Raw genomic sequence first — 24,287 nt, 5'->3', positions numbered from 1 at the left:
TTGGCCAGAGTATAGCCATTTGGGGTGTCACAGGCATGACAAGTGCTGCCTATGGAGAAATGTCCAGTATGAAGGGACCCTCTCAACTTTTGAGAACTTCCTCACCTCACTGCTCAACTTAAAATAGTGATTTGGAGGTGAAGAATGGGTTGCAGCTCACAGCTCATTCAAGAAACATTTACTAAGTGCTTACGATTGCCAGGTATTGTGCTAACTGCTGGGGATGCAAAGACAAAAAAGATCCCTCCACTGCTCAGGACTTCTGGGAGGCCCCCCGTCTTTCCCTGTGACTCCCTGCCCCTGGTGCCTCTCCATCACTCCTCTTCCTTGTCTCCAGGGCGGGGCGCTCCAGGCACTGTGCTCCTCTCTCTGTCGGCCCTCTTCTCTATGATATGGGGGGGGAAAGAGAGGATTGGCGAACCTGAGCTTCACTTCCGGTTCTTGGCGCTCTGCTTCCGGCTGCCTGCTGTGCTGCTCATAGGTGACTGAGGGTGCCCAGAGATCTCGCCGGGGACCCCGTGGTACTCCCAGCCGGGTGGGAGGGACGACCCTTAGTAGTCCTAGCTTCCCGTCGCCCTTCCCCGGGGCGGGGAGGGCAGCTGGGGTCCATGTGTTTGCACATCCGTCCGTCCTCCTTTGCCGCGTACTTTTCCGTCACCCTCCTGCCGCAGGTGTGCTCGAAGGTCCTCGGCCTTCCCTTCTCGCGCGTCCCACCTCCCCGCCACGCCTCTCCGCGCCCCCCTGCCCGTGCGTCCTTCCAACCCCTCCCCGCTCTGGGCCCCCCGGCTCTCCCCTTTTCGTGCCTCTGCACCCCCAGCCCTGTCCCTTCTGTCTCTCACACCCCTCAGTGTCCTCACCTTTCCCCTTCCGTGTCCTCATGCCCCTGCACCCTACCCCGCTCTGTCTCTTACATAAGGCACTCCACTCACCACTACCCCTTCAGTGACCTCAGCCTCCCTACTTCCTGTGTCCCCAGCATCTCTCCCCACGACCCCAAGCCCCCCAATGCTGTTTCTGCCTCTTACTCTCTCCACTCCCTTAGTTCCCAACATCCCTCCCCAGTACCCCCCTTTCTCCCAAGTATTCCATCTCTCTCCAGCTATTGGTGTGTTTTAGGTTCTCCTTCACCAGCCTTTACTTTGGGCACTATTTCATTCCCTTCCCCTCCCCTTCTTTGCCCTAATGGTTCCTTTCTTTGTGGCTAATCTCTCCAAATGAGGGAGTGGCCTGTGCTTACGATACTGGTGAGGGTGACTTTGACACCCGAGAGGCTGTTCTCTAGGAGGGAAGGGAGGGCGGTGCTGTGAAGGAAGCATTAAAAGCCAAGGGCGCCATGCTGCGCACTGCCCCAACCTGTTTGTGGGGCAGGGAGTGGTAAGAGAGGAGAGAGTTTTAAGAGAAAGGAGAAAATGAGAGGAGAAAGAACTCATGGGGACATCTTGGGTTAGAGGGGTCTCACTTTTTTGTGTGTCCCACGTCCCAGAGAAGAGGTGGTTGTTGGAGTGATATTCCATTCCCACACTTGCTGTTCAGCCTGTGTTAAAAGAGCCGTACCTTCTCACTAGGGAGTATCCCATTTTTTTTCATACTTCTTATGTAGTAGATGATAATCCTAGATCCCATAATTGGGGATAACAGCAGACAAGGGTCTTTTATGGTCAGAACACGCATTTCTCTCTTTCTAGCCAGTATTTCATTTAAGACTCAGACACATGCCAACTTGTATCATCCAACCCTCATTGCCAACTTATGTCTAATAATAATAATATTATAGCTAGCATTTACATAGCACTTTAAGGTTTGCAAAGGACTCTACATGTATTTTGCTTTTATCCTCACAACCACCTCAGGAGGTAGGTGCTATCCTTGTCTAATCTCCAGCTTTCTTGGTGTAGGTCCAATTGTTATAGTAGATGATTTCTAACCAAAGAATAATAAGGAGGACCTCACAATGAGGAATTCCTCAGGTCTGATGGGAAGTATTAGATCATAGATCTAGATCGAGAAGAGACCATGGAGGCCATCTAATCAATTTTACAGAAATAAAAACTGAGGTACAGAATGAGACAGCCCGTGCCATTGTTGAAGCAGGATAGAATTATCTGTACACAAAAATTATAATAATACATTGAACTTGGAATGGAAGGTGACATTGTATTGTTGAGTTAGTGAATGGGCTCAAGGAAGGCTTGTTAGGTAGTGGCTTTCAACTGGGATTTAATTGAAGAAGGGAGAACCTGATTTCTGTACCTTAAGTGTCCTTGACTGGTCGGCCTTGGAAAATTTACATGAGAGTGACAGAGAGGTGGAAGAAGGGGGAACAGGTGGGGGAAGAAAGAGATAGGGAGGGAGAGGCTGAAGGAGTGAGAGATTGCACAAGAGTTTGAGTGAGCAATGAGAACCTAAGTAATGTGTGTCTGTCTTCCTGACTTCCAGAATGCTGAAGGCTCTGGTACTTCTTTTCCTGGCCTGGGTCTGCTTCCTCTTTTATGCTGGCATTGCCGTCTTCACCAGTGGCTTTCTGCTCACCCGACTGGAGCTTACCAATCATAGCATCTGTCAGGAGCTGCCTGGAAAAGGACCTCTGGTGGGAGGTGGCCGTGGTGAGCCAGGGGCCTGTTGGACAGCTCCTCGATTTTCCCGAGCTGTGGTAGTGCTGATAGATGCACTACGATTTGATTTTGTGCAGCCTTGGCCAGATGGCCTTCCTGCCCCACAACCTTTCCTAGGAAGGCTGGGTTCCATACAGCGCCTTCTGGAAGCCCAGCCACAACATGCTCGCCTCTACCGGTTCCTGGCCGACCCACCCACCACCACCATGCAACGACTCAAGGCTCTCACCACAGGCTCTTTACCTACCTTCATTGATGCTGGAAGCAACTTTGCTAGCTATGCCATCCAAGAAGATAACCTCATTGCTCAGCTCAACAACACTGGTCAGTCTAATAAGGTTATGGAATGTTAGGTAACCTCCTGTGGTTATGTTTCTTTTAGTCACTAGTGTCTAAACTATACTAAACAATATATTTCTTTTAACTTAGCCTCCTTGCCTGAGGTTCATGAACTTTTCAAAAAATATATATATTTGTTAACTGTATTAAATATAATTGATTTTCTTCATAATCCTATGTATTTTATTTTATGCACTTAAAACATTAGTCTAAGAAAGGCTTCATGGGCTTTATCAGACTAAGGAAAAGGTGCATAACATGCAAAAACACAGAAGAACCTCTGATCTGGAACCCTCTCATTTTATGGATGAACTCGGCCTAGTCAGGTGAAGTGATTTGCTTAAGATCACACAGTTAATTTGTAGAAGAGCTGTGACTAGAACCCGTGTGTTCTTACTTCCAGTCTCATGCTTCTTTCAGTATGCTGCATAGATTCTCTCATACCTTCCTTCCCCTCCTTATGTGTTCCCTTCCCTTTACCATCACAGAATCTCCATTTCTTCTTTGTCTAGAACTTCTTTCCTTCTGTTTTATCTGCCTCACTACACCTTATCAGGTAATTTGAGTCCCTGATGTGTACCTAGCCCTGTGCTAAGCTTTGTTCAAGCGATTGCTGCAATAAGGGTATGGTCCCTGCTTCCAAGGAATTTACATCATAGTTGAGGGAAATGATTTACTTTTATGAAACAATTAGAGAACAATAAAAGAAATATAAGCTCTTTGGTAGACAGGACTGTTTTTGGTTGTAAACTGATATAACTTAGTACTTATGTGGCAGTATTTTAAAATTATGTTATATCAGACTAGAATTACTATAAATATTTGGAATGAGAGATTACAGTGGATTGGGATAGCTAGTAAGGCTTCATGTAGGAGGTACAATTTGAATTACATTTTTAGTGATGCTTAAGATTTGGATAAGCAAAAAAAAAAAATTTGGATAAGCAATGAGGCGGGGGTGGTATTACAGATAGCGTGAATGGTGTAAGCAAAGGCAGGGGTATAAGAAGGACAGTGAGCCTTGTGATAAGACTAACATGGCTAGAGCAAAGGATTTGTATTGGTGGGAGAAGGGAAAAAGAGGGTACTGTAGAATGAGGCCACACTATAAAACAATCTTCCAGTGGTCCCTTCCATTGTTCAATGCCTGACATCTTCCTAACTCTCCCAATGCTTCAGGGAAACGAGTGGTTTTCATGGGGGATGACACTTGGAAGGACTTGTTCCCAGGAGCTTTCTCTGAAGCCTTCTTCTTCCCATCCTTCAATGTCAAAGATCTACACACTGTGGACAATGGCATTCTGGAGCACCTCTACCCTACCAGTGAGCAGTCCCAACTGGGATCCAGGCTTAGACGCTGTTGGAAGGGAGGGATGGGGATAGACCAGTCTTATATTTGGGTATTATTCTGAGAAGCTAGTGCCAATACTCAATTTGTGAAATAGATCCAACATACATTGGATCTGATTTTTGGATCTGATTTTGAGTTACAATATGTAGAGGGGCAAGGAAGTGATGCTTTGAGGGTACTTTGGATGGTACTGCCCTGGGTGATAAGGATTGGAATCAGTGTCCATTGGTAGAGGAATATTAAAGGCTGGGAAATTGAGGAAGGGTATCAGGCCCTTTTTCTCAGTGTTGGTCTCTACAGTGGACAGAGATGACTGGGACCTGCTGATTGCTCACTTCCTGGGTGTAGATCATTGTGGCCACAAACATGGTCCCCACCATCCTGAGATGGCCAAGAAGCTCAACCAGATGGACCAGATGCTTCAGTAAGTTGTACTAGAGAAGTTTGATTGTGGGCAGGAAGCATGGCCCAATTGATTATGGGGCAGAGATAGTAGGCTATAAAATGTGTGTGTTAGTGTGGTAGGAGGTAGTTTGGAGTAGAGCATGATCTGGTCAGAGAGACTGCCTTTCCTCTCCCTGGGGGAGAAGTGGTGTGGGAGTAGGGTTGCGGGGAGGGAGAAGATCTCTGTGTATCTGTTGGGTCTCTGTTGAAGTTCTCGTGGTACCAAACATTCATTGCTCAGACTTTGGCAAATACTCTGCTGTCCCCACTAATTATTGCCACTGGTCTCCACTTTCTGAAGCTCAAGAGTTCATGTTTATTTGGGTCTCCTCTACCCACTGAGTAAGTTGGGTCCCACAGAAAACTAGCCTGAGGGTCATGGGACCTAATTACCTATGGGACTTTAGACAGAGCAGTTAACTTCTCTGGACCTCAGTTTCTTTATATGTGACATAGGAAAACAGTTTGCCCTGCTTGCCTCATAGAGTTATCATGTAAGGGTTAAACAAGGCAACAGTATTTTGCAAAACCACAAACCCCTGAGAATGATCTTTAGGGACTGTCAGGGGTTAAGGGATGATTGTACCCAGGCTAGGATCTTCCCAGTGGCCCCTTTCCTTTTCCCACTATTTGGTGCTTTGCAATCAGGACCCTTGTGGAGCGACTGGAGAATGATACACTGCTGGTGGTGGCTGGAGATCATGGCATGACAGAGACAGGAGACCATGGTGGAGATAGCAAGCCAGAAGTCACGGCTGCACTCTTTCTCTACAGCCCTTTGCCCCTTTTCCCCAGGGCGCCCCTGAAGGTAAGTGCAATAAACCATTAGTTCCCTTGCCTGGGTCTCTCCTATTTCCTTTTGGCCCCCTTGAATTCTTTTTCTCTTTCTGATCTCAGTGTCCATTAGATGACTGTTTCACCCTCTTCTCCACAATTAACAAGCCTCCTCCATATGACCTCCTTCTCCAGATATCATCTTGCTCTCCCCATGCTTCTACCAGCTTCCGATCACTTCCCCCTTCTCTCTAGATACTCTGTCCCCCATCACTCCTGCCCATCTCTGTCACCTTTAAATGCTCTTTCCCCCATTCTCCATCATTTTATTCTAAGCTAGGACTGTGAAGTGGCTCTTTCCACTGATTCATTCCTCCCTCTGGTTTTATTGCCTCCAGGACCCAGAAGTGGTTCCCCAGGTGAACCTGGTGCCAACGCTGGCCCTTCTGCTTGGCCTGCCCATACCTTTTGGAAACATAGGAGAGGTGATGGTGGACCTGTTTTCAAGAGAAGGAGATGCCCAGCCTCTTGCTACAGCTCTTGCCCAGGCCTCTGCCTACCATCTCAATGCCCAACAGGTAGAGGGGCTGGCGCTCCCTAGAGACAGGGGTTATGTTAGATTAGAGATCCAGGAGTTAGGAACCTGAACAAAAACCCACAGCGTGACCCTGTTATCCTTATCCTTCCTCTGACCCATCACCTCCTGACCTATTTCTGTCCCTACTTATCCCATATAAGGTATGGGTTCTAGCCCTGGGGCTCTCTGGACATCTGTTCATCTCTGTTTTATTCCCCCTTCACTCCCATCCCATGCCTTATAAACTCTCTTTTCCATTTTCTTCCATGTTCCCTTCTCCCAGGTCTCCCGCTTTCTTCGTGCTTACTCATTAGCTGCCCAGGACTTGCCTCCTGAGGAGCTCCAGCACCTTCAGAACCTTTTCTCCTCTGCATCCTCTGAATATGAACGACTGCTAGATCAGCTGAAGACTGAAGAGGTCAGAGAGGCCGACATACAGGGTCTGATCTCCCAGCTGAGATTGTTCTTGCGGGGGGCGCGGACAGCCTGCACAGAGACATGGGCTCGATTCCGCCCAGCCCGAATGATAGGGGGCACCATACTCCTGGCTTCCACCTGCCTTCTCTGCCTAGTGACCTCTGGGCTCACCAGCTCCCCTGACTTCCCATTCCACTGCCTGCTCCTAAGGTCTGTGGCCTGGGGTCTGGCAGGGTCTGCCTTGCTAGCTGGGGGACTGATGGCAGGTGGGAGTGGGCTAGAGCCAGCTCTGTTGTGCGCAGGGGGTGCAGCCACCTCCCTCATGGCCTTCTTGTGGAATTTAAAGTCAAGGGGGCGGCCACCAATGGCAATTATTCTCCCAGGCCCTTTGCCTATCTTGGTGCTCCTGTTTCTCCGCTCGGCTGCTCTCTTTTCTGACAGCTTTGTCCTGGCTGAGGCTAGGGCAGCCCCCTTCCTTTTGCGTTCAATGTCCCTGTTTCTAGTGGCTCAGTTGCACTGGGAGGGCCGGCTTCTGGGGGGGTGGCCCACAGCTCCTTGCCTCAGCTCCCCCACAGCATCTATGGCACGGCGGGAGGGTCCACAGGCCCTAGGGCTACTGGTTGGCCTGCTCCTGTGTGTACGCCTGTCTAGTTTCTTCCATCGCTGCCCAGAAGAGACACCTGTTTGCCAGTCATCACCCTGGTTAACTCCTCTAGCTGCAATGGGTGGTGGCCAGGCCAAGAACCTCTGGTATGGGGCATGTCTAGGAGCACTAGGGGTGCTGGTCCTATCTGTACGGTTTTGGCTGCGCCGCTGTGGGAATCTTAACAGCCCTGCACCTCCAGTCCTCTTTGTGCGCTGGGGATTGCCACTGATGGCACTTGGCACTGCTGCCCACTGGGCATTGGCCTCAGGCTCAGATGAGGCACCCCCCAGGCTACAAGCCCTGGTGTCTGGAGCTGTGGTAGGGTTGCCACGGGCTGTACTGGGTCTGGCAGCCCTAGGACTAGGGCTACTGCTTTGGCAGCCGGTCACAGTATTGGTCAAGACTGGGGCAAGTAGCTCCAACCCCATTGTTGTCCCTTTTGTGGGACCCCCAGCCTCCCAGGCTGACCTGGACTACGTGGTCCCTCAGATCTACCGTCGAATGCAGGAGGCACTGAGGGGAAAGCTGGCCGGGGGTGGGGGCCAGACACCAATGTCACTGGCTGCCTACGGGCTGGGGAGTGTGTACTCTGCCGCCATGGTGACCACCCTTGCCCTTCTGGCCTTCCCGCTGCTGCTGCTGCACACTGAGCGGATCAGCCTCGCCTTCCTGATCCTCTTCCTGCAGAGTTTCCTACTTTTGCAGCTACTCGCCACTGCTGTTGGGAACCCAGCTGGAAGTTCTGGTAGGTAGCAAGGCTGTCTTGTCTGCAGATTCCCCTAGAACATCCATCTCCTTGCCCTTGGAACAGCTACATGCCTAGGTGAATCAACCAGGTTTGAATAGAGGTTGTCCTCTCCCTTAGTAATAGCAGGCCTACTTCAGTGACCTTGACATTTAGTCGCACTCCATAATGGTGCTGCCATCACTCGATCTCAAGGGCTATCAGAATTTGGGAGAAGAGCACCGGCCCTGAAGTCAGGAGGACCTGAGTTCAAATCTGGCCTCAGACCAGACCAAACACTTGACACTTACTAGCTGTGTGACCCTGGGCAAGTCATTTAACCCCAATTGCCTTTAAAAAAAAAAAAAAAGAATTTGGGAGAAAAAAGGGATCAAGCACACACACACACACCCCCCCCACCCCCCATTCAACACCTCTGCCCACTCCCTGCCCCAACCAGGACTGCTTCCTTTGGAGAAGTTGTACCCCACTGATTCTCTAGGCAGGTAGGTGACCATTTGTCTGCAACTGTGACTGTGGGGTGGGGGGGAGTTGGATCAGGGTGACTAGGCATAGGAGGCAGATGCAAAGTGGGGGCAGGATCAGAGTATAGGAAATAATGTTCAAGTAGCAAGAGTACAGGGCAGTCGTGTGATGCTGTGGGATGGTAGTGACATTGTGGGGGGCAGGCTAACAGTATTAAGGATGAGTTATATGTCTCCTTCCAGGTCCCTTCTCAGTGCCATGGCTTGCCATCTCCGCTTGGGCTCTCACAGCTACTCAGACCTTCTACTCCACAGGCCATCAACCTGTCTTTCCAGCTATCCATTGGAATGCTGCCTTTGTGGGCTTCCCTGAGGGGCATGGTTCATCCCCTCTGCTGCCTGCTGTGCTTGTGGGGGCCAACACCTTTGCCTCCCACCTTCTTTTTTCAGGTATCTCATCCCCCAACCCCTATTCCTTCTCCTGGGACTGAGCCCAAGACTAGAGGGGAATGGTGGTAGTCCCACCTAAGTGGCACAAGGGTAGAGGGAAGAACCTTGTTGTTTCTTGTTTCTATCCATCTTTTGATCTCAGTTGCTCAATGGGTAAGACTCTGGCCAAGGAATGTTGAGACACAGGCCCCTTGGAAGCTCCTTTCTGAAGGGCTCCCCCCCCCCCACCTGATCTGGCTAAAGCACAGAATTGCCAGGGTGGGGCTGTCCTGTGGGGATCAAGGCTTGTTCTTGCAACCTAAGGTAACCCAGACCTGTGTTTCCCTCACCCCCGGAGGCAGTTGGCTGCCCGTTGCTCTTGCTCTGGCCCTTTGTGTGTGAGGGCCAAGGGTCTACGAAGAAGAAGCCCCTAGCGAGTGGGGCCGAGGTGGAGGGAGAGAAGGAGGAGGAACCCTTGATGGAGATGCGTCTCCGGGATGCCCCTCATCATTTCAATGCTGCTCTCCTACAACTGGGCCTCAAGTACCTCTTCATCCTAGGTATACAGGTAGGTATGATTAACTGGTATGGCTGGGGATTTTGAAAGAGGGAAACTAAAGAGTTAGTGATTCTTAACTTTAACATACCACTTTACAATTGGTTGGGGTTTTTTTTTATGCTCTATTGGTGCTTTTGGAAAAAAAAATATCACTGTCACTTCCTAGTGACTCCCCCCTCCCACTACAATTCTCTCTTAAAACAAGTAAGTACCATCAAACAAAACAAATCAACACATTGGTGTTGTCTGACAATGTATACCTCATTCTGGATCTATTGTCTGCCACCTCTCTGCAAAGAGGGAGAAGGCATGCTTCACTATCAGTCACTACAGTTTTCTAAGGTCCTTGAAATACCTTCTCTCATTTGGTCCTCACAATCCACCTATAAGAAAGGACCAAAATAATTTTCTCCAACTTACAGGTAAGGAAACTGAGGTGCCTGTCATTTCTCCAAGAGTACATATTGAGTCAGTGGTGGGACAGAGACTGGAATACAGGTCTTTTGGCTCTGAGTCTAATTCTTTCTCTACCACACCAGGATCCAGACCCAGCTAATGGTGTATTTCAGCTGAACCAGGAAACCCGAGCTTGTGATCCACACCCCCAAGGGGTGGGGCTACAGATTCTTTCCCAAAGTGAGGGGGCAGTAATTTGTTTAGCATTATCCCCAGGAGGCAGGGGCTCTGAGCACTAGGAATGAAGAATTGCAGAATTGTAACAGAACTTTCAAAATTACTATTTTTTCCATGAGTTGGTTAAGTGACTTGCCTGAGATCACACAGCAAGTTAGTAGACAAGTCAGGAGTAGAACCTGGGCCCACAGAGTATGAGCCACTGCTCCTTTTATGATATGCACTTCTGCTGTTTTCCTCATGCTCACATGAGAGTTTCACCTCTCATCTTTCTCTGCCTTTTTACACTTCCATCCCCCATCCTAGTTATCTTCACTCTTCTCTTCCCCATTCCCTCTTCCCCTCCAGGTCTTAGCCTGTGTTCTGGCAGCTTCCATACTTCGGAGGCATCTCATGGTCTGGAAGGTGTTTGCTCCCAAGTGAGTGGGTGTTCTCAATGAAGGAGGAATATAGGTTGGAGGGGGGGGGGTCCCAGAGTTAGATGAGAAGATGGTTGGAGGGGGCAGCTAGGTGATGCAGTGGATAGAGCACCGGCCCTGAAGTCAGGAGGACCTGAGTTCAAATCCGATCTCAGACCAAACACTTGACACTTACTAGATGTGTGACCTTGGGCAAGTCACTTAACCCCAATTGCCATAAATAAATAAAAAGAAGATGGGTGGAGGATTTGATTTGGGTATCAGTCTGCTCAGACACAAAATAAAATGGAAGTAGAGAGGTATCTTCTGGAAGAGGGGTGGTGGTGGCCTGGTGAATTGGGGGTATATATATCCTTCCAGAGTGTCAGAATAAGGAGGGAGAGGGAATGGGCAGAAAAGGCTAGCCTCCGTTTAACCTACCAGTTTTTACTAATGTTCTCTACCATGGTACACCATCCTAATGCCCCTGCTTCTCTGCTTGTAGGTTCATCTTTGAAGCTGTGGGTTTTGTGGTGAGCAGCCTAGCGCTCCTACTGGGTGTGGCCCTGGTGATGTGGGTAGACAGAGCTGTGGGGTCCTGGTTCAAGCAGCTCATTCTGTCCCAGGAGAGGTAGCTTTTGTCACCTGGACCTTGGGACCAATCTTTCTTCATACCCCCAGGGCAAGTAAACCCTGGGTTCACCTCTACATGGCTTGTCCTACAGTTCTAAGTTTGAGACAACATGCTGAGCAGGACCTCTGGCTAGGACTCAACCCACTTCTGTGGAGACCTGTACTGCCCTGGTTGTAGCTGGGTCACCAGCATCCTCTACTCCAGACAGAGTGTGTGTGTACCTCACTCTCAAGGGGTTTGTAGCAATGGGTCACACACTTGTGGAGCCAGATGGTAACAGTGACTTCACTGGGGTTTTCATATTCAGGATTGGAGAGAGGCAGAGAACTCAGGTCTGTGCTGAAATTGTCTCTCCTCTGGAAGGATTGGAGCAGGCCAAGCAGCTATGTAGAAGTTTTGGGCCTGACCCTGTTCTCTCCATTGATTTTCTCTTCTTAGCCTGACCAAGCCAAATGACTCTGCCTTTCCCTAAGTGAGATTGGGTTAATGTGAATCTGAGGCACTGGAGAAATCTGGGGTGGGGGCCTGGTGGGGGAAGTGAGCTGCTATGTATACCCAGAGTGAAATAAAACACTGGAGAATTGTGTATGTGTGAAAGAAAGAGAGATGCTGGAAGGAAGATACCTCTGTCCTGTGGGGTGGGACTTTGTTGGGGAGGAATACTGTCCGTACTCAGTTTCTGTCTTTTCCTAGTTAGCTTCCCCCATGCCATATTGCAGTATATTCCTGCCCCCCCCCCCCCAGGATCTGTACCCCTCACTCCCTTCAATTCAATGAATCTGCTTAGTACCCACACTCAGTGTGGGCACCATATGAGGTTATGCTGTGGATATCACAAAAGAAGACTCGGGCCCTACCATTAGGAAGTTCACATTTTGGAGGGGGAGAGGAGTAGAGGGTAGGGATGGAATGTGCTGGGTGGGAGAATAAGAGTCACACAGAATTAGAGAACAACATGAGACTGCTGTATGATTGAGTCTCTTTCACTCTCACTGTTACTACCCTAGTCTAAGCCCTCATTCCCTTCATCTCAATTTTTGCACTGGTTTAACTTGCCTCCCTGTCTTCAGGCTCTCCCTTCTCCATGACATCCTGCACCCTTTAATGGGTACTTACTACTTTTTATGACCTAGGGTAAATAACTTCCCACTGGTTCTGAATTTCCTTATCTTTAAAATGAGGGAATAGCTGATTGCTAAGGTCTCTTATCTCCAAATCTATGATCTTATGATAATCTTGTAAAAAGCTTTATGACACTTAACTACTTAAAATTTAGTCTTCGTTAACTCCCTGTTGCCTATTGTAAATTCCTCAAAGCACTCCACCATATGGATACAACTTGTCTCTGTCAGCTTTTTCTTCATTTCAGTCATTCAAATGTTTATGTGCCTACTGTGCAAAAATCTACAAAAGGAATCTGAAGATAAATAACCTCTAGTCCAACTCTCTCAATTTTATGGAGGTTGGGGGGGGGGGAACATGTATTAAGCACCTACTATGTGCCAAGCACTATGCTAGGAACTTTATAAATACTATCTCATTTGATCCTCACAACAGCTCTGGGAGGTAGGTGCTATTATTTCCATTTTACAGTTGAGGAAACTGAGGCAAACAGGGTCATACAGCTAGTAAGAGTTTTAAGCCAGCTTTAAACTCAGGTCTTCCTGACTCCAGCCCTAAAATTCTATTGCTGTGCCACTGAGCTGATGAAGACACTCAGACCCAGAGAGTTCATTTATTTAAATTGGCAATCATGCTGTCCTTGTGAGTAAGAGAAGTGTGGATTAGACTACCATACAGTTAGGTAAATTTAGAATTGACTTAATGACTGGACTCAAAAGAGTAGTTGATAATGGACTGGTGTCACCTTGGAGGAAGGCCTCTAGTGGAGCACTCTAGGGATCTGTCCTTGCCCTGCACTATTCAACATTTTTATAAATTACATGGGTGATGACATGCTTATTAAATAGACTAGAAATAGAGATAGGTGGCTAACATGTTAGATCACAGTCAAAATCCAAAAATCATCTTGATAGGCTGAAATGCTGAGCCACTTACAAGATGAAATTTAGTCTTACATCTCAAAATACTCAAAATTCCCTGCCAAAGCAGGGAATCTTAAATGTTTTTGTCATGGACTACTAGCTATCTAATGGAGCCTATGGTCCCCTTCTCAGAATGATGTTTTTAAATGCATAAAATAAAATACATAGTATTACAAAGAAACAACTTGTATTGAAATACAGTTATAAAAATGTTTCTAAAAGCAGATTGATGGACCCTAGCTTAAAAATTGCTAGCACAGAGACTTGGCCTTTCCTTTCTTCAGTCTTTTATTGGACCCTGTTACTGGAGCAGTACATGAACCCATAGTTAGCCTCACTAGATTGATGGTGTGGTACTTGGCAAGTGAGGAGAGAGGCAGCTACACCAGCCATACTAGAGCCTTATAGTGTGTGGATATTGAATGTTCTTGGCCCCAGTATCCTCAAGTGGGACCCTTGGGGATGGAGGTTACCTGCCTCTTCTATTGCTATCTTAGGGCCTTGTGACACTTAGGGATTCAGAGGACATGGTTATAGGAGGAAAAGTTGGTACTTTTCATGTGCTGAAGATGCTGGATTATATTGAAGTTAATTCAGTTTCACCTTCAAATGAGAACATTTGATGGTGTTCCCTTAAAGTCTAGGATACGTCAAATATGTCCTTTCCACCTCTGCCAGTTACAGCCTTCTTTGGGATTATGAGACAGATGATCGTTACTGAGTCAGAATTCCACCTAGGAAAAAGTAGCTTCATGGAGTCTGATTTTGGGAGAAGTTGAGATGGAATGACAGGACTGTCTGCCTCAAAATGTGGAACTTGGAAGGGAATTTAGAGATTATATAGTCTGGTAGAGGAAGTAACTTGCCTAAGACCACACAGAGTTAGAGGCAAAACCAAGTTTAGAACCCATCTCCTAACCCTGGTTTGTGCTGTTTAAATACTGTTCCAGAGTTGCATGATTTATGGATTCTTACTGTCTCTTTTCTCAAATTGTGACCAGTGGCTGTATTTTGTGCCCCTTCTGCTTCCACCAAGCTGATATCCTTGACTATTCATCTGTTATGACCCATAAGGTCAATTTAAAAGAAAATGCCCATTCAGAGAATGAACCTTTGCAGATTGTGAATCAGCACCATATGTTAGACCCATTCCTAGTAAGTCAGTCCCCTGAACAGAAAGTCTGGGGCCTCTAGCCTTACCACTTACTCTATAGTTAGATAAGGCAAACACTATGAAGGCTGAAGAAAAAGACATTTTTTTGGTGAAGAAAAAATTTTTTTTTGTCAAGAAAGATGATTGTCTCTCAATTTTCTGCTCTGGTCAGACCATACCTGGAGTATTATGTTCAGTTCTAAGGCTACGTTTTAGAAAGAACATTAACAAGCACCAGAAGAAGGTGACTAAGATGGCAAAGTGACCTAGAACCATACCACGAAAAAGAAACTAAGCTGTAGGAACTGGGGTTGTCTATGCTATCGGAGACAATGATAGTGGTGAGGGGAGACATCATTATTGTTTTTTTGAAGGCCTGCGTTGAAGAGCAATCACACTTATTCCAGTTCACCTGAGATTGAAGAAGCTAAAAGCTGTATTTTATATCAACAAAAGGACAATACTCTACAGGAGAAGTCAAAGAGTCAGCTTTGACTTGGATGTTAGGAAAAAAACTAATAATTATAGGTAATCCCACACTGAATGGCTACTTTGGTAGTTATTGTGTTCCCCTCATTAGAAGTCTTTAGACAAAGCTGAATGACCACTTGTAGGCAGTGTCATGGAGAGAATTCTTTCAGGTACAGGTTAGATCCCTTCCAAGTTTGAGATTGTGTCATTCTGTGACTTCCTTTTTCCTATCAATGGCACACTCAGTCACTCAGAGTTGAAACCTCAATATCATATTTGGCTTCTAAAAATCCCCACATCCAATCAGTGACCAAATCTTGTCTATCCTTATTTTGTAATGTCTCTCCAATAACTACTTTCTATGCCCATTGTTATTGGTCTAATTCTGGCACTCATTCTTTCTTGGACGATTGCAATAGCATGCTAACTGGTATTCTTGCTTTTGGCCTCAATCATTCAATTGATCTTCCTCTCTTGCCTCATCTTCCTAAAGTACAGCCCTATGTAACTCACATTTTCAGAAACCTCCAATGGCCTGTATTACCTATTAAATACAAAATCTTTCAGGGAATGACCTAAAATAGCCATTAAGGGAAGTAAGAAAATATTGCAGGAGAGACAAACAGCCTGGACGTCCTTCTGAGCTGTAAGTCAATCGCTATTACATTGTGTACCTAAAGCCCCACCATTAGTGCCTATATTTTTTCTGTTTTTTCGTATGGTGTACACACACACATACACACATACACACATACATATACATATATATCCATATAGAGTATGTGTGTTTGGAGGGAGGAGAGCAGGACAGGGTCAGATCTAATGCAATGGTTCTCAAATATCTATCTAAAAACCAATACCTTCTAGTGCTTATAAATGAAGCATTACCCCTATGGTACCCAAACTCACCTTTTAGAAGCATGGACTTTTGATCCTAAAAGTTTGAAAAAGTTGTTCTATATCTTCCCTAGGTGCAAGAGAGAAGGGGATTTGGGGCACCTATGTTTTAGTTAGCTTTTTCCACTCTGAACTTACACATCTAGTTGTCTAAAGATCCAAAAATTTCAAGGGAAATAAGATCCTCCATTTTGAAGGGTAGTCAGGGCTGTGCTTCTTAAAACTTGTTGACTGTGCTTTTCTTTTTTCTGCATCTCTTCCTAGTTGCCAGACTTTTAATAACCAAAGCTGAGGTTTCAGAGGTCAGAATGCTTGATATTTTTCCTGTTGATAGCACAGTTTGAGCTGGGAAAAACTGATCTGGGGGAAAAGAAGAGAACTTAGAATTTAGCCTTTTTTGCTCCCAACTTTTCCCCTCCCCACCTACTATTTCTCTTTCTCTAAACTTCTATCTCTCCCTATCAACTGGTTATTTTCCTGTTGTCTACAAGAGCTCATGTTTCTTACATCCTTAATCATTTGGGAGTGGAAAGAAGAAGACATACCAAGGAAGGAGAGACAGAATGACATCCTGCTTCTTAGCTGTGGTTGTCCTCTCCAAAGCTTTGTTCTGAGTCCTCTTAACTCTTTTTTCTCAATATTTTCTGTGTAATTCTCAAGACTTAGCAATTAATTGGAAATCGGGAGTGAGAAAGAGGGACGAGTTAAAGATGGCTATGAAACTATGAACTTTGGTAACTGGAAGTAGGTGGTGCCCTCAACAGAAAGGAAGTTTTGAGAAGGGATGGGTTGGGAAAACTCTGCCTTGATAAATTCCCCACCTCTCGTGGATTCAGTAACTTCCTTGGAAATAGGAGTTGTTTCATTTTTGACAATGACAAGGTCATTTTTTGTGTATGTATCCTGAGAACCCAGCACAGTATCTGACATAGAGCAGGTAAAATTAAGCATTTTTTAAAATTCTCAAATTATCTCCACAGATAACTATCAAATCCCTCCATATATCCATCCATAATCTTTCTTGATTGCCAGCTACCATTTGGGGACCTCCATTTTAATGACTTCTGAGCATCTGAAATTCAACATCTCCCAAAACAGAAACAATTATCTCATTCTTATCCCCTCAACACACTCCTTCCTGTTGAGGGTACCATCATCCTTCCAGTCATAGTTTCAAAGTCATCTTTGACTCTTTGCTCTTTCTCCTCACACCCAGTCAATTAATCAATAGTTAATAAACATTTATTGAGTACTATGTGCCAAGCACTGTACTAAGTGCTGGGGATACAAATATGAATAAAAAGATAGTCCCTACCCTGAAGGAGATTAAAATCTAATTGGGGAAGACAACACACAAAGGGAAGCTGAAAAGGTTAGGAGGGAAGCATGGGGCCATGATGAAGTCCAAAAGCAATGTGGCTGGTGGGAAAGGGGTCCCCTCCTTAGATGGAGGTTTTGGAGCTCATAGCTCCATCCTCCAGGCAGAAGGGCAGAGGTCACCGATGGGATGTAAGTGCCAAGGCTGATTCTTTCAGAATAGTGATTTTCCTGGGGCAGGAAGGCATGATGGAGAAGTCCAAAAGTAGTGCAGCTGGTAGGAAGTAGGGGAAATTGTTATCTTGTTGATTTTGCCTCTACAGCATCTTTCATCTCTTCCCTCCACTCACATAGCCATACACGTTTTAACACTTCTTACCTCATCTCTTATTAAAATTCTCATAATTAGTCTCTCTGCTTCTTGTTTCCTCCATCTCTAATCCATTCTTCACACATATCAGAATAATCTTCCTAGAGTCTGACCATGTCACCCCTTTCTTCCCTTGTCAAAAACCTTCAGTAGCTCACCATTATCTTCAAGATAAAAATACATTTAAGGCCCTCTGCAATCTGGCTCCTGCTTACCTTGCTAGCCTTTAATAATTTCCCTCTACTTCATTCTATGTTCCAGCTAAACTAGATTATTAATACTCCATGTCCCACCTTTGTGCTGTCCCACAGGCTTTCGTTCCCTCCTCACCTCTGCCTCTTGGAATCCTTAGCTTCCTTCAGGCTCATGGAAGCATTGCTTGTTATGTCCACTTGTTAATTCGCTCTCCCTCCTAAATTTACCTTGTAACCTGATTACGTTTTCTGTCCCCTAGTAAAATATAAACTTCAGGTTTGAAATAGTTTTAATTTTTTGCTTTGTCCCCACAACTAATACAATGCTTTGCTAAGGAGACTCTTAAGTGGCCCTTCTCACCAAGGCCAAGTCCTCTACATGTACCCTTGGTCCTCTATCCTATCTTTTTGCCTCCAACTTTTCCCCTCCCCACCCATTATTCTCCTTTCTCTAAACTTCGATCTCTCCCTATCAACTAGTTACTTACCTGTTGTCCACAAGAGTGCATATTTCTTACATCCTTAAAAAACCCTCACTAGAGCTTGCCATCCCTGCTATGATCCTATATTTCTCCTCAGTTAAACTCCTTTGAAAAACTACCTACACTCTGTGCCTCAGTTTCCCCCTCCTTTTACACTCTGCAGTCTTCTGACCTCATCACTCAATTGAAACTCCTCTCTTAAAAGTTTCATTGATAGTTTGATACACAGTTCAAATAGCCTTCTCTCAGACCTCATCCTTCTTGATCTCTCCACTCTATTTCACATTGTTGACCACATACGGCTTCTGGACACTGCATTTTCTTCTGCCTAGCTGACTTTTCCTGAATCTTCAAACATTGAAACTCTGGAACACTAAATATGCATATACCTGAAGGCTCAGTTTTGGGCCACCTTCTCTTTTCTGTTTACACTCACTTGACCTCATCAGCTATCTTGGATTCAATTACCATTTCTGTGTCAATGACTCTCAAATGGATATATCTAGCCCTAGTGTCTCTCCTGAGCTCCAGTAAAAGTTCTTAATTACCATTCCCTGTTGGATTTTTGAACTGGTGTTCCATTGTTATCTCAGACTCAATATGTACAAAGTAGAACTTAATATTTTTCCCCTTGAATCCACACTTATCTCAAACTTTCTTGTTGTCTAATGTACTACCTTCTGTTTTCATTCCTCAGTCTCAGTCACCCCATATAGTTGCCAAATCTCGTCATTACTTTCTCTTTGACATCTCTTGAGTAAATCCTCTCTTTATCACTCACAGCACTACCCTGGTTTAGGTCAGTGTTACTACCTGGACTATTACTACAGCTTCCTCTTTGGTCTCCCTACCTCAACCTCTCCCCAATTCCATTCCATCCTCCACACAGTTGTCAAAGTGAGTTTTTTAAAGCAAAAGTCTTAGTATTTTACCTCCTCCTATTCCCCCACCCAAAAAAAAAAACAACAAATACAACAACAACAAAAAAAACTGTAGTGACTTCCTTCTAGGATCACACATAAATAACTGTTTGGCCTTCAAATCTCTTTATAAACTGTCCCCTTCCTTCTTTTCCCACCATCTTACACAGGGGTGGGGAATCTGTGGCCCTTTAGGTCTTCAAATGCCATCCTTTGACTGAATTCAGACTTCACAGAACAAATCCCCTTAATAAAAGGATTTATTGTGTAAAACTTGGATTCAGTCAAAAGGCTGCACCCAAGGAAGTAGAAGGCCATATGTGGCCTCCAGGCCATAGGCTCCCCACCCTTGTTTACATATTACCGCCCTCCATTCATTTGGTCCAGCCATACCACCTGCTTATTCTTCTGAACACATGTCAGTTCAATTCCTTCCTATCTCTGTATTAGCTGTCACTTATACCAGGCAGTCTCACCCCAAACTATGGGGGTTTCTTTTAAGACTCTGTTCAGTACCACCTTCTGCATACTAGCAGCTGATTCCCTAGCTGCTAGTGCACTCCCTCCCAAAGTCACCTTGTATTCATTTTGTATATATTTGTCTATGTGCATGCTCAGATCTTCTAAATGCCTAAGGCAGATGTTTGAGGTCAGATTCGGGAGCCATTTGCTGTATCAGGTGGTTAAAATTTGTTGATTGACTAGGGAATCACAGAATTTGAGAATTGGAAGAGATCTCAGCAGGCATTTAGTCCAACTTGTACATGAAAAAATCTCCACTGGGGACAGCTAGGCTGCACAGTGGATAGAACACTGGCCCTGGAGTCAGGAGGACCAGAGTTCAAATCCAACCTCAGACATATGATACTTACTAGCTGTATGACCCTAGGCAGGTCGCTTAACACACCCCCCCATTGCAAAAAAAAAAAAATCTCCACTGCCTAAAAACCTCCAAGGAGGGGGAATGTAGCATGTGGAGACAAACCATTCCATTTTGGGACTGCTATAATTTTAAGGAAGCTTTTTTTTCTTTCTGATAATGCACGTAAATTTGCCTTTTTTCAACTCTCACCTATTACTCCTGGTCTAGTCCCTCATCCACAAATACTTGAACACAGTTATCATATTCCCCCTGAATTTTCTTTTCTGTAGGCTAAACATGTCCAGTTCCTTTGCTGGATATGTCATGAACTCATGGCCCTTCATGGTTGCTCTCCTCTGGATGCTCCAACTTATCACTGTCCTTAAACCTTTGTGTCCAAAACTGAATACAATACTCCAGATGAAGCTTTACTAGGACAGAATACAGAAATATTATCCCCTCCCCTTCTGTGCTCTTCCTACTGCAGCAAGAGGTTTCATTAGTTTTTGGCTGTTGCATCACACTGCTGACTCACGTTGAGCTTGCAGTCCACCATAATCGCCAGATCCTTTTCAGGACAACTGTTGGTCTAGCCAAAATTAATTGAATTAATGCATTGTCACCAATGGGGAAGGGAACAAGCATTTATTAAGCACCTAATATGCCCCAGGCACTGTGCTAAGCTCTTTACAAATACCTTATTTGATCCACTGTGCCACCTATAGAAGAGCTAGGTCTGGAGTCAGCAAGGATGGAGTTCAAATGTGACCTCTGACATTTACTAGCAGTATAATTCTGGGTAATCACTTAACCTGTCTGTTACATTTTTCAACTGTAAAATGAGGATAATAAATAGCACCTACCTCCCAGGATTCTTCTGTGGTTCAAATGAGATGATATTTATGAAGTTTTTAGCAAAGTGACTGGCACTTAGTAGATGCTACATAAATGCTAGCTTTTATTACTACTATTATAAAAGGAAAATGGAGAGGTTTTTAAGAATGAAAGGATACTCTATAGTGACAGAAGCAGTAGAGAGGTCAGTAATAAGTGCTGAGGGAAAAGTCAGTGCTTTTGGACATTTGGAAGCCATCTGGAAGAAAGGTTCTGTAGGGTGATGACAAAATCCAGATTACAAGGGGTGGATGGTGAGGAAGTGGAAGTACAACTGTAAACTCTTAAGAAATGTGATTTATTGGGGGATAGTTAGGAGGCTAGACTGCAGAAAAGATTTACTACTTGGGAAGGAGTGGGAGTTTGAATGGGGAAGCTACAAAGAATGATGTAAGGGTTTGCTCTCCAGGGGTGGGAGTAGGACCTGGTTAAGGGGCAGATCAGTGACCCAGTAAAAATAAGCATGATCTTTCAGGGGAGGAGATGGATATTCAATGAAATAGGGGACTTCCAAACCTTTCTGATAAAAAGACCGGAGCTCAACAGAAAATCTGACCTTCAAATACGAGACTCAAGGGAGACATAAAAAAGTAAACGGGACAGAAAGAAACAACATGTTATTAATAAGGGCAAACTGTTTACATCCCTACAAGGGAAGATGACACTTGTAACCCTTTAGAACTATATTGTTATTACACCATGGTAAAGGGGTATATACAAAGGGGATGGGTATAAGTTGACTTTGATGTAATGATAAAAAAAAAATCTAAGTAGGTTAAATGGATCCAAGTAAGTGGATTAATCTGATCTAACTAAGAAAATGTACTTAGAGACAAGGAAATGAGGAGGCAGACAAGGGTAAATTACATTACAGGAAAAGGCACAAAAACCCATTACAGCAGAGGGAAAGAAGAGGGAGATGAGCATTGTTTGAACCTTACTCTCATCAGATTTGGCTCAAGGGAATAACATAATCAGTTAGGTACTAATATTGATAAGACTTAACCCTTCTCAGCAGTTCAAGAATCTAAGACATCTCCAAAGGCCTCATGATGGAAAATGCTATCCACATCTAAAGAAAGAACTATGGAGTTTGAATGCAGATCGAAGCATGCTATTTGCTAATTTTTTTCTTCTGTTGTGTTTTGTTTCCTCTTTCTGGTGGTTCCTCTTATTAGTTCTAATTCTTACTTACAGCATCACTAATGTGAAAATATGTTTAATAGGAATGTATATGTATAGCCTATGTCAGATTGCTCGCTGTCTTGGGGGAGAAAAATTTAAAACTCAAAAGCTTATGGACGTGATTGTTGATAAATCAAAGTAAATTAATTAAAAAAAAAGAAATGATGAGCAGGTAGACTTCAGAAAAACCTGGAAAGATTTATATGAACTGATGCTGAGTGAAATGAGCAGAACCACGAGAACATTGTACACAGTAACAGCCACACTGTTCAATGACTGTCTTGTATAGACTTAGCTCTTCATGGCAATGCAAGAATCTAAGACATCTCCAAAAGTCTCATGATGGAAAATGCTGTCCACACCCAGAGAAAGAACTATGGAGTCTGAATGCAGATGGAAACATACTATTTGCTCTCCTTTTCCTTTGTTTTGTTTTATTGCTTGCTTCTCTCAGTTCCTCCTATTAGTTCTAATTGTTCTTTACATCATGACTAATGGGAAAATATGCTTAATATGAATGTATAAGTAGAGCCTATATCAGATTGCACACTGTCGGGGGGGGGATTTTAAAATTCAAAATCTTATGAAAGTGAATGTTGAAAACTAAAAAAAAAAAAAATTAATTATCCAAAAAAAAGAGGCCAATCGGCGATCCTGCCAGATCAGGCCTTTCCCCAAGAGTAACAGGCCTGCAAAGCTATCCACTCAAGACTACGCTTCCCAGCGTGCCCTGAAAAGTAGTGAGCTTCTGAAGCATGCTGGGACATATGGTTTGGGGGAGGGAGGGCGGTCAGGGACAGAACTTCTTTATCTCTGGCTGCCCTCGAGGAGACAGCGAAGAGGGGCGGTTAGGACGACTTCCAAGACGACCCTACAACATCACCTCCCACATTTTTAATAGTTTAATAGACCCTCTTCCTTGAGGAGGCATTCCGACCATTACGTCCTCAAGTTTCCCGCGGGCCTCGCCCTTTCTTTAACAACCAATCACAGCTGTGGACTGTACCTGATTGGCCTATCAGCTACGACTTTGGAGCCTGTGTGGGCGGGGAGAGAGCGCTCTTCCTCTCCTTGCGTGGGGAGGACGTACGTACGGGGAGCTAACCTAAAGGATCAGGTTTGCGCATGTGTGAACTTCCTTTCCTCTGCGTTCCACCTCGGATGCCGCGGGTGTCACCGAGCCGTCTGCCCCTGCTAGTCTCCGCGTTGCCAGCCCGGCCGGACGTAGGCTCTGGAGAAGCCCTGAGAAATACCCGGACAGTAGCCGGGGGGCAGCATGTCCCCAGGCTCCTCCGCGCCCCCAGCTCACCCGGGCTGCCTGGGCCTGTGGAGGGAGGAAAACGATCGACTGGTCCGGCAGTGGAGGGTAAAGTTCGGCTTCTACGATTCCCCTGCCCTGTCCACAGAGACACCCCCCTTCCCGCCCATGTAGCCCCCCTTTTGACACTCCCCGCTGACAGCCTCCCCTGCACTGAAAGCTTCCCCTCACTGACAGCCCCGCCTCCATCGATAACTCCCCCCCCCATGACAGCTCCCCTGCCATCGACGATTTCCTCCCACTGACAGCTTCCCTTCCCCCGCCACTGACAGCTTCCCCTGCACTGCAGGCTGCACCTCCCACAGCTTCCCCCACTTACAGCTCTCTCCTCTATCTTAGAGTCCTCTCACCGACACCCCCGCAGGGTACTCTGTGTGTCTTTCATCGAGCCCCTACTGAGGTCAGCTGTGCGTCCTTCAGTGACCCACTTACAGAACCACCCAGGCACGCCACTGAGGACCCATCCCCACTTAGAGCCCCCATTGAACCTTTGCTTGAATCGCCTGCTGAATCCTTCCTCTGTTCTCCTCAGAGAAACAGCAGCCTAGACAGGGCCTCATACCCAAGAGGGGTATCTGTAATTCATAGCCAGGAACCTAGAACCGTCTCAGGCCTCAGTCTCTGGCTGCTCAGGTGCTGTGGGGTGGTGGGAGTACCTCCAGTGACAGCTTTCTGTGTTTAGCAGGTGGTGGCTCAGGACTCTGGACAGTCCTTGAAGCAACAGGCCGCTCATCGTGTCCTTGGGGGATTCAGGGGGCTTCTCCACAAGCTACAGGGTATGACAGGAGTGGAGATGGGATCAAAATGGGGAAGGAGGGCATTAAGAATGAGGGATCTTCATCTCTAGGACTCTCAAGGTTTGTCCCTTTTGGGGAACAGGGAATAAGGAAGCCTAGTTTCTGCACCCCAGGAGAATTACTGATATTGTTCAAAGGACAGTTTTGTGTAGTAGGAGGGGTTTCCCTGAGTTTAGGAGGGCTTTCCCTGAGTTGAGGAGGGTAGTTCATTTGGAGGGGAACAGATTTCCAGATGTGAGGCTCAGTCTAGACCCTAGGTCTTTTAAGTGGAGGTGGTGGAAATTCTCTTGGTTGGAAGGGGGAATTTACTGACTTTGGGAAAAGACAAGGGAGACGGTTTGTTGGAGGAGCTCTTAGTGA

The 24,287-nt window shown here is 45.7% G+C and overlaps 1 protein-coding gene across 5 annotated transcripts; it reads left to right on the top strand.

Annotated features, from left to right (window-relative positions):
* The first annotated feature begins 444 nt into the window (after window positions 1-444).
* On the top strand, window positions 445-11,623 carry PIGO (phosphatidylinositol glycan anchor biosynthesis class O). 5 transcript variants are annotated; one of them, XM_027843167.1, is made up of 12 exons: window positions 490-671; window positions 2,437-2,936; window positions 4,131-4,274; window positions 4,603-4,726; window positions 5,395-5,554; window positions 5,919-6,098; window positions 6,381-6,515; window positions 7,650-7,905; window positions 8,613-8,819; window positions 9,161-9,366; window positions 10,339-10,409; window positions 10,894-11,623. In XM_027843167.1, the coding sequence occupies exons 2-12, from the start codon at window positions 2,438-2,440 to the stop codon at window positions 11,021-11,023; spliced, it is 2,112 nt and encodes a 703-aa protein (XP_027698968.1). In that variant the 5' UTR covers window positions 490-671; window position 2,437; the 3' UTR covers window positions 11,024-11,623. The 5 variants fall into 5 exon arrangements, with proteins under 5 accessions (XP_027698942.1, XP_027698951.1, XP_027698968.1 ...); XM_027843141.1 differs by lacking the exon at window positions 490-671 and adding an exon at window positions 445-481 and having other exon boundaries at window positions 6,381-7,905; XM_027843150.1 differs by having other exon boundaries at window positions 469-521; window positions 6,381-7,905.
* The last annotated feature ends 12,664 nt before the right edge of the window (window positions 11,624-24,287 follow it).

Source organism: Vombatus ursinus, unplaced genomic scaffold (assembly GCF_900497805.2).
Source record: "Vombatus ursinus unplaced genomic scaffold, bare-nosed wombat genome assembly UNPS02005003.1, whole genome shotgun sequence".
Taxonomy (NCBI): domain Eukaryota; kingdom Metazoa; phylum Chordata; class Mammalia; order Diprotodontia; family Vombatidae; genus Vombatus; species Vombatus ursinus.
Note: the sequence above shows the minus strand (reverse complement) of the source record. Positions and strands in the feature narration are given on the sequence as shown.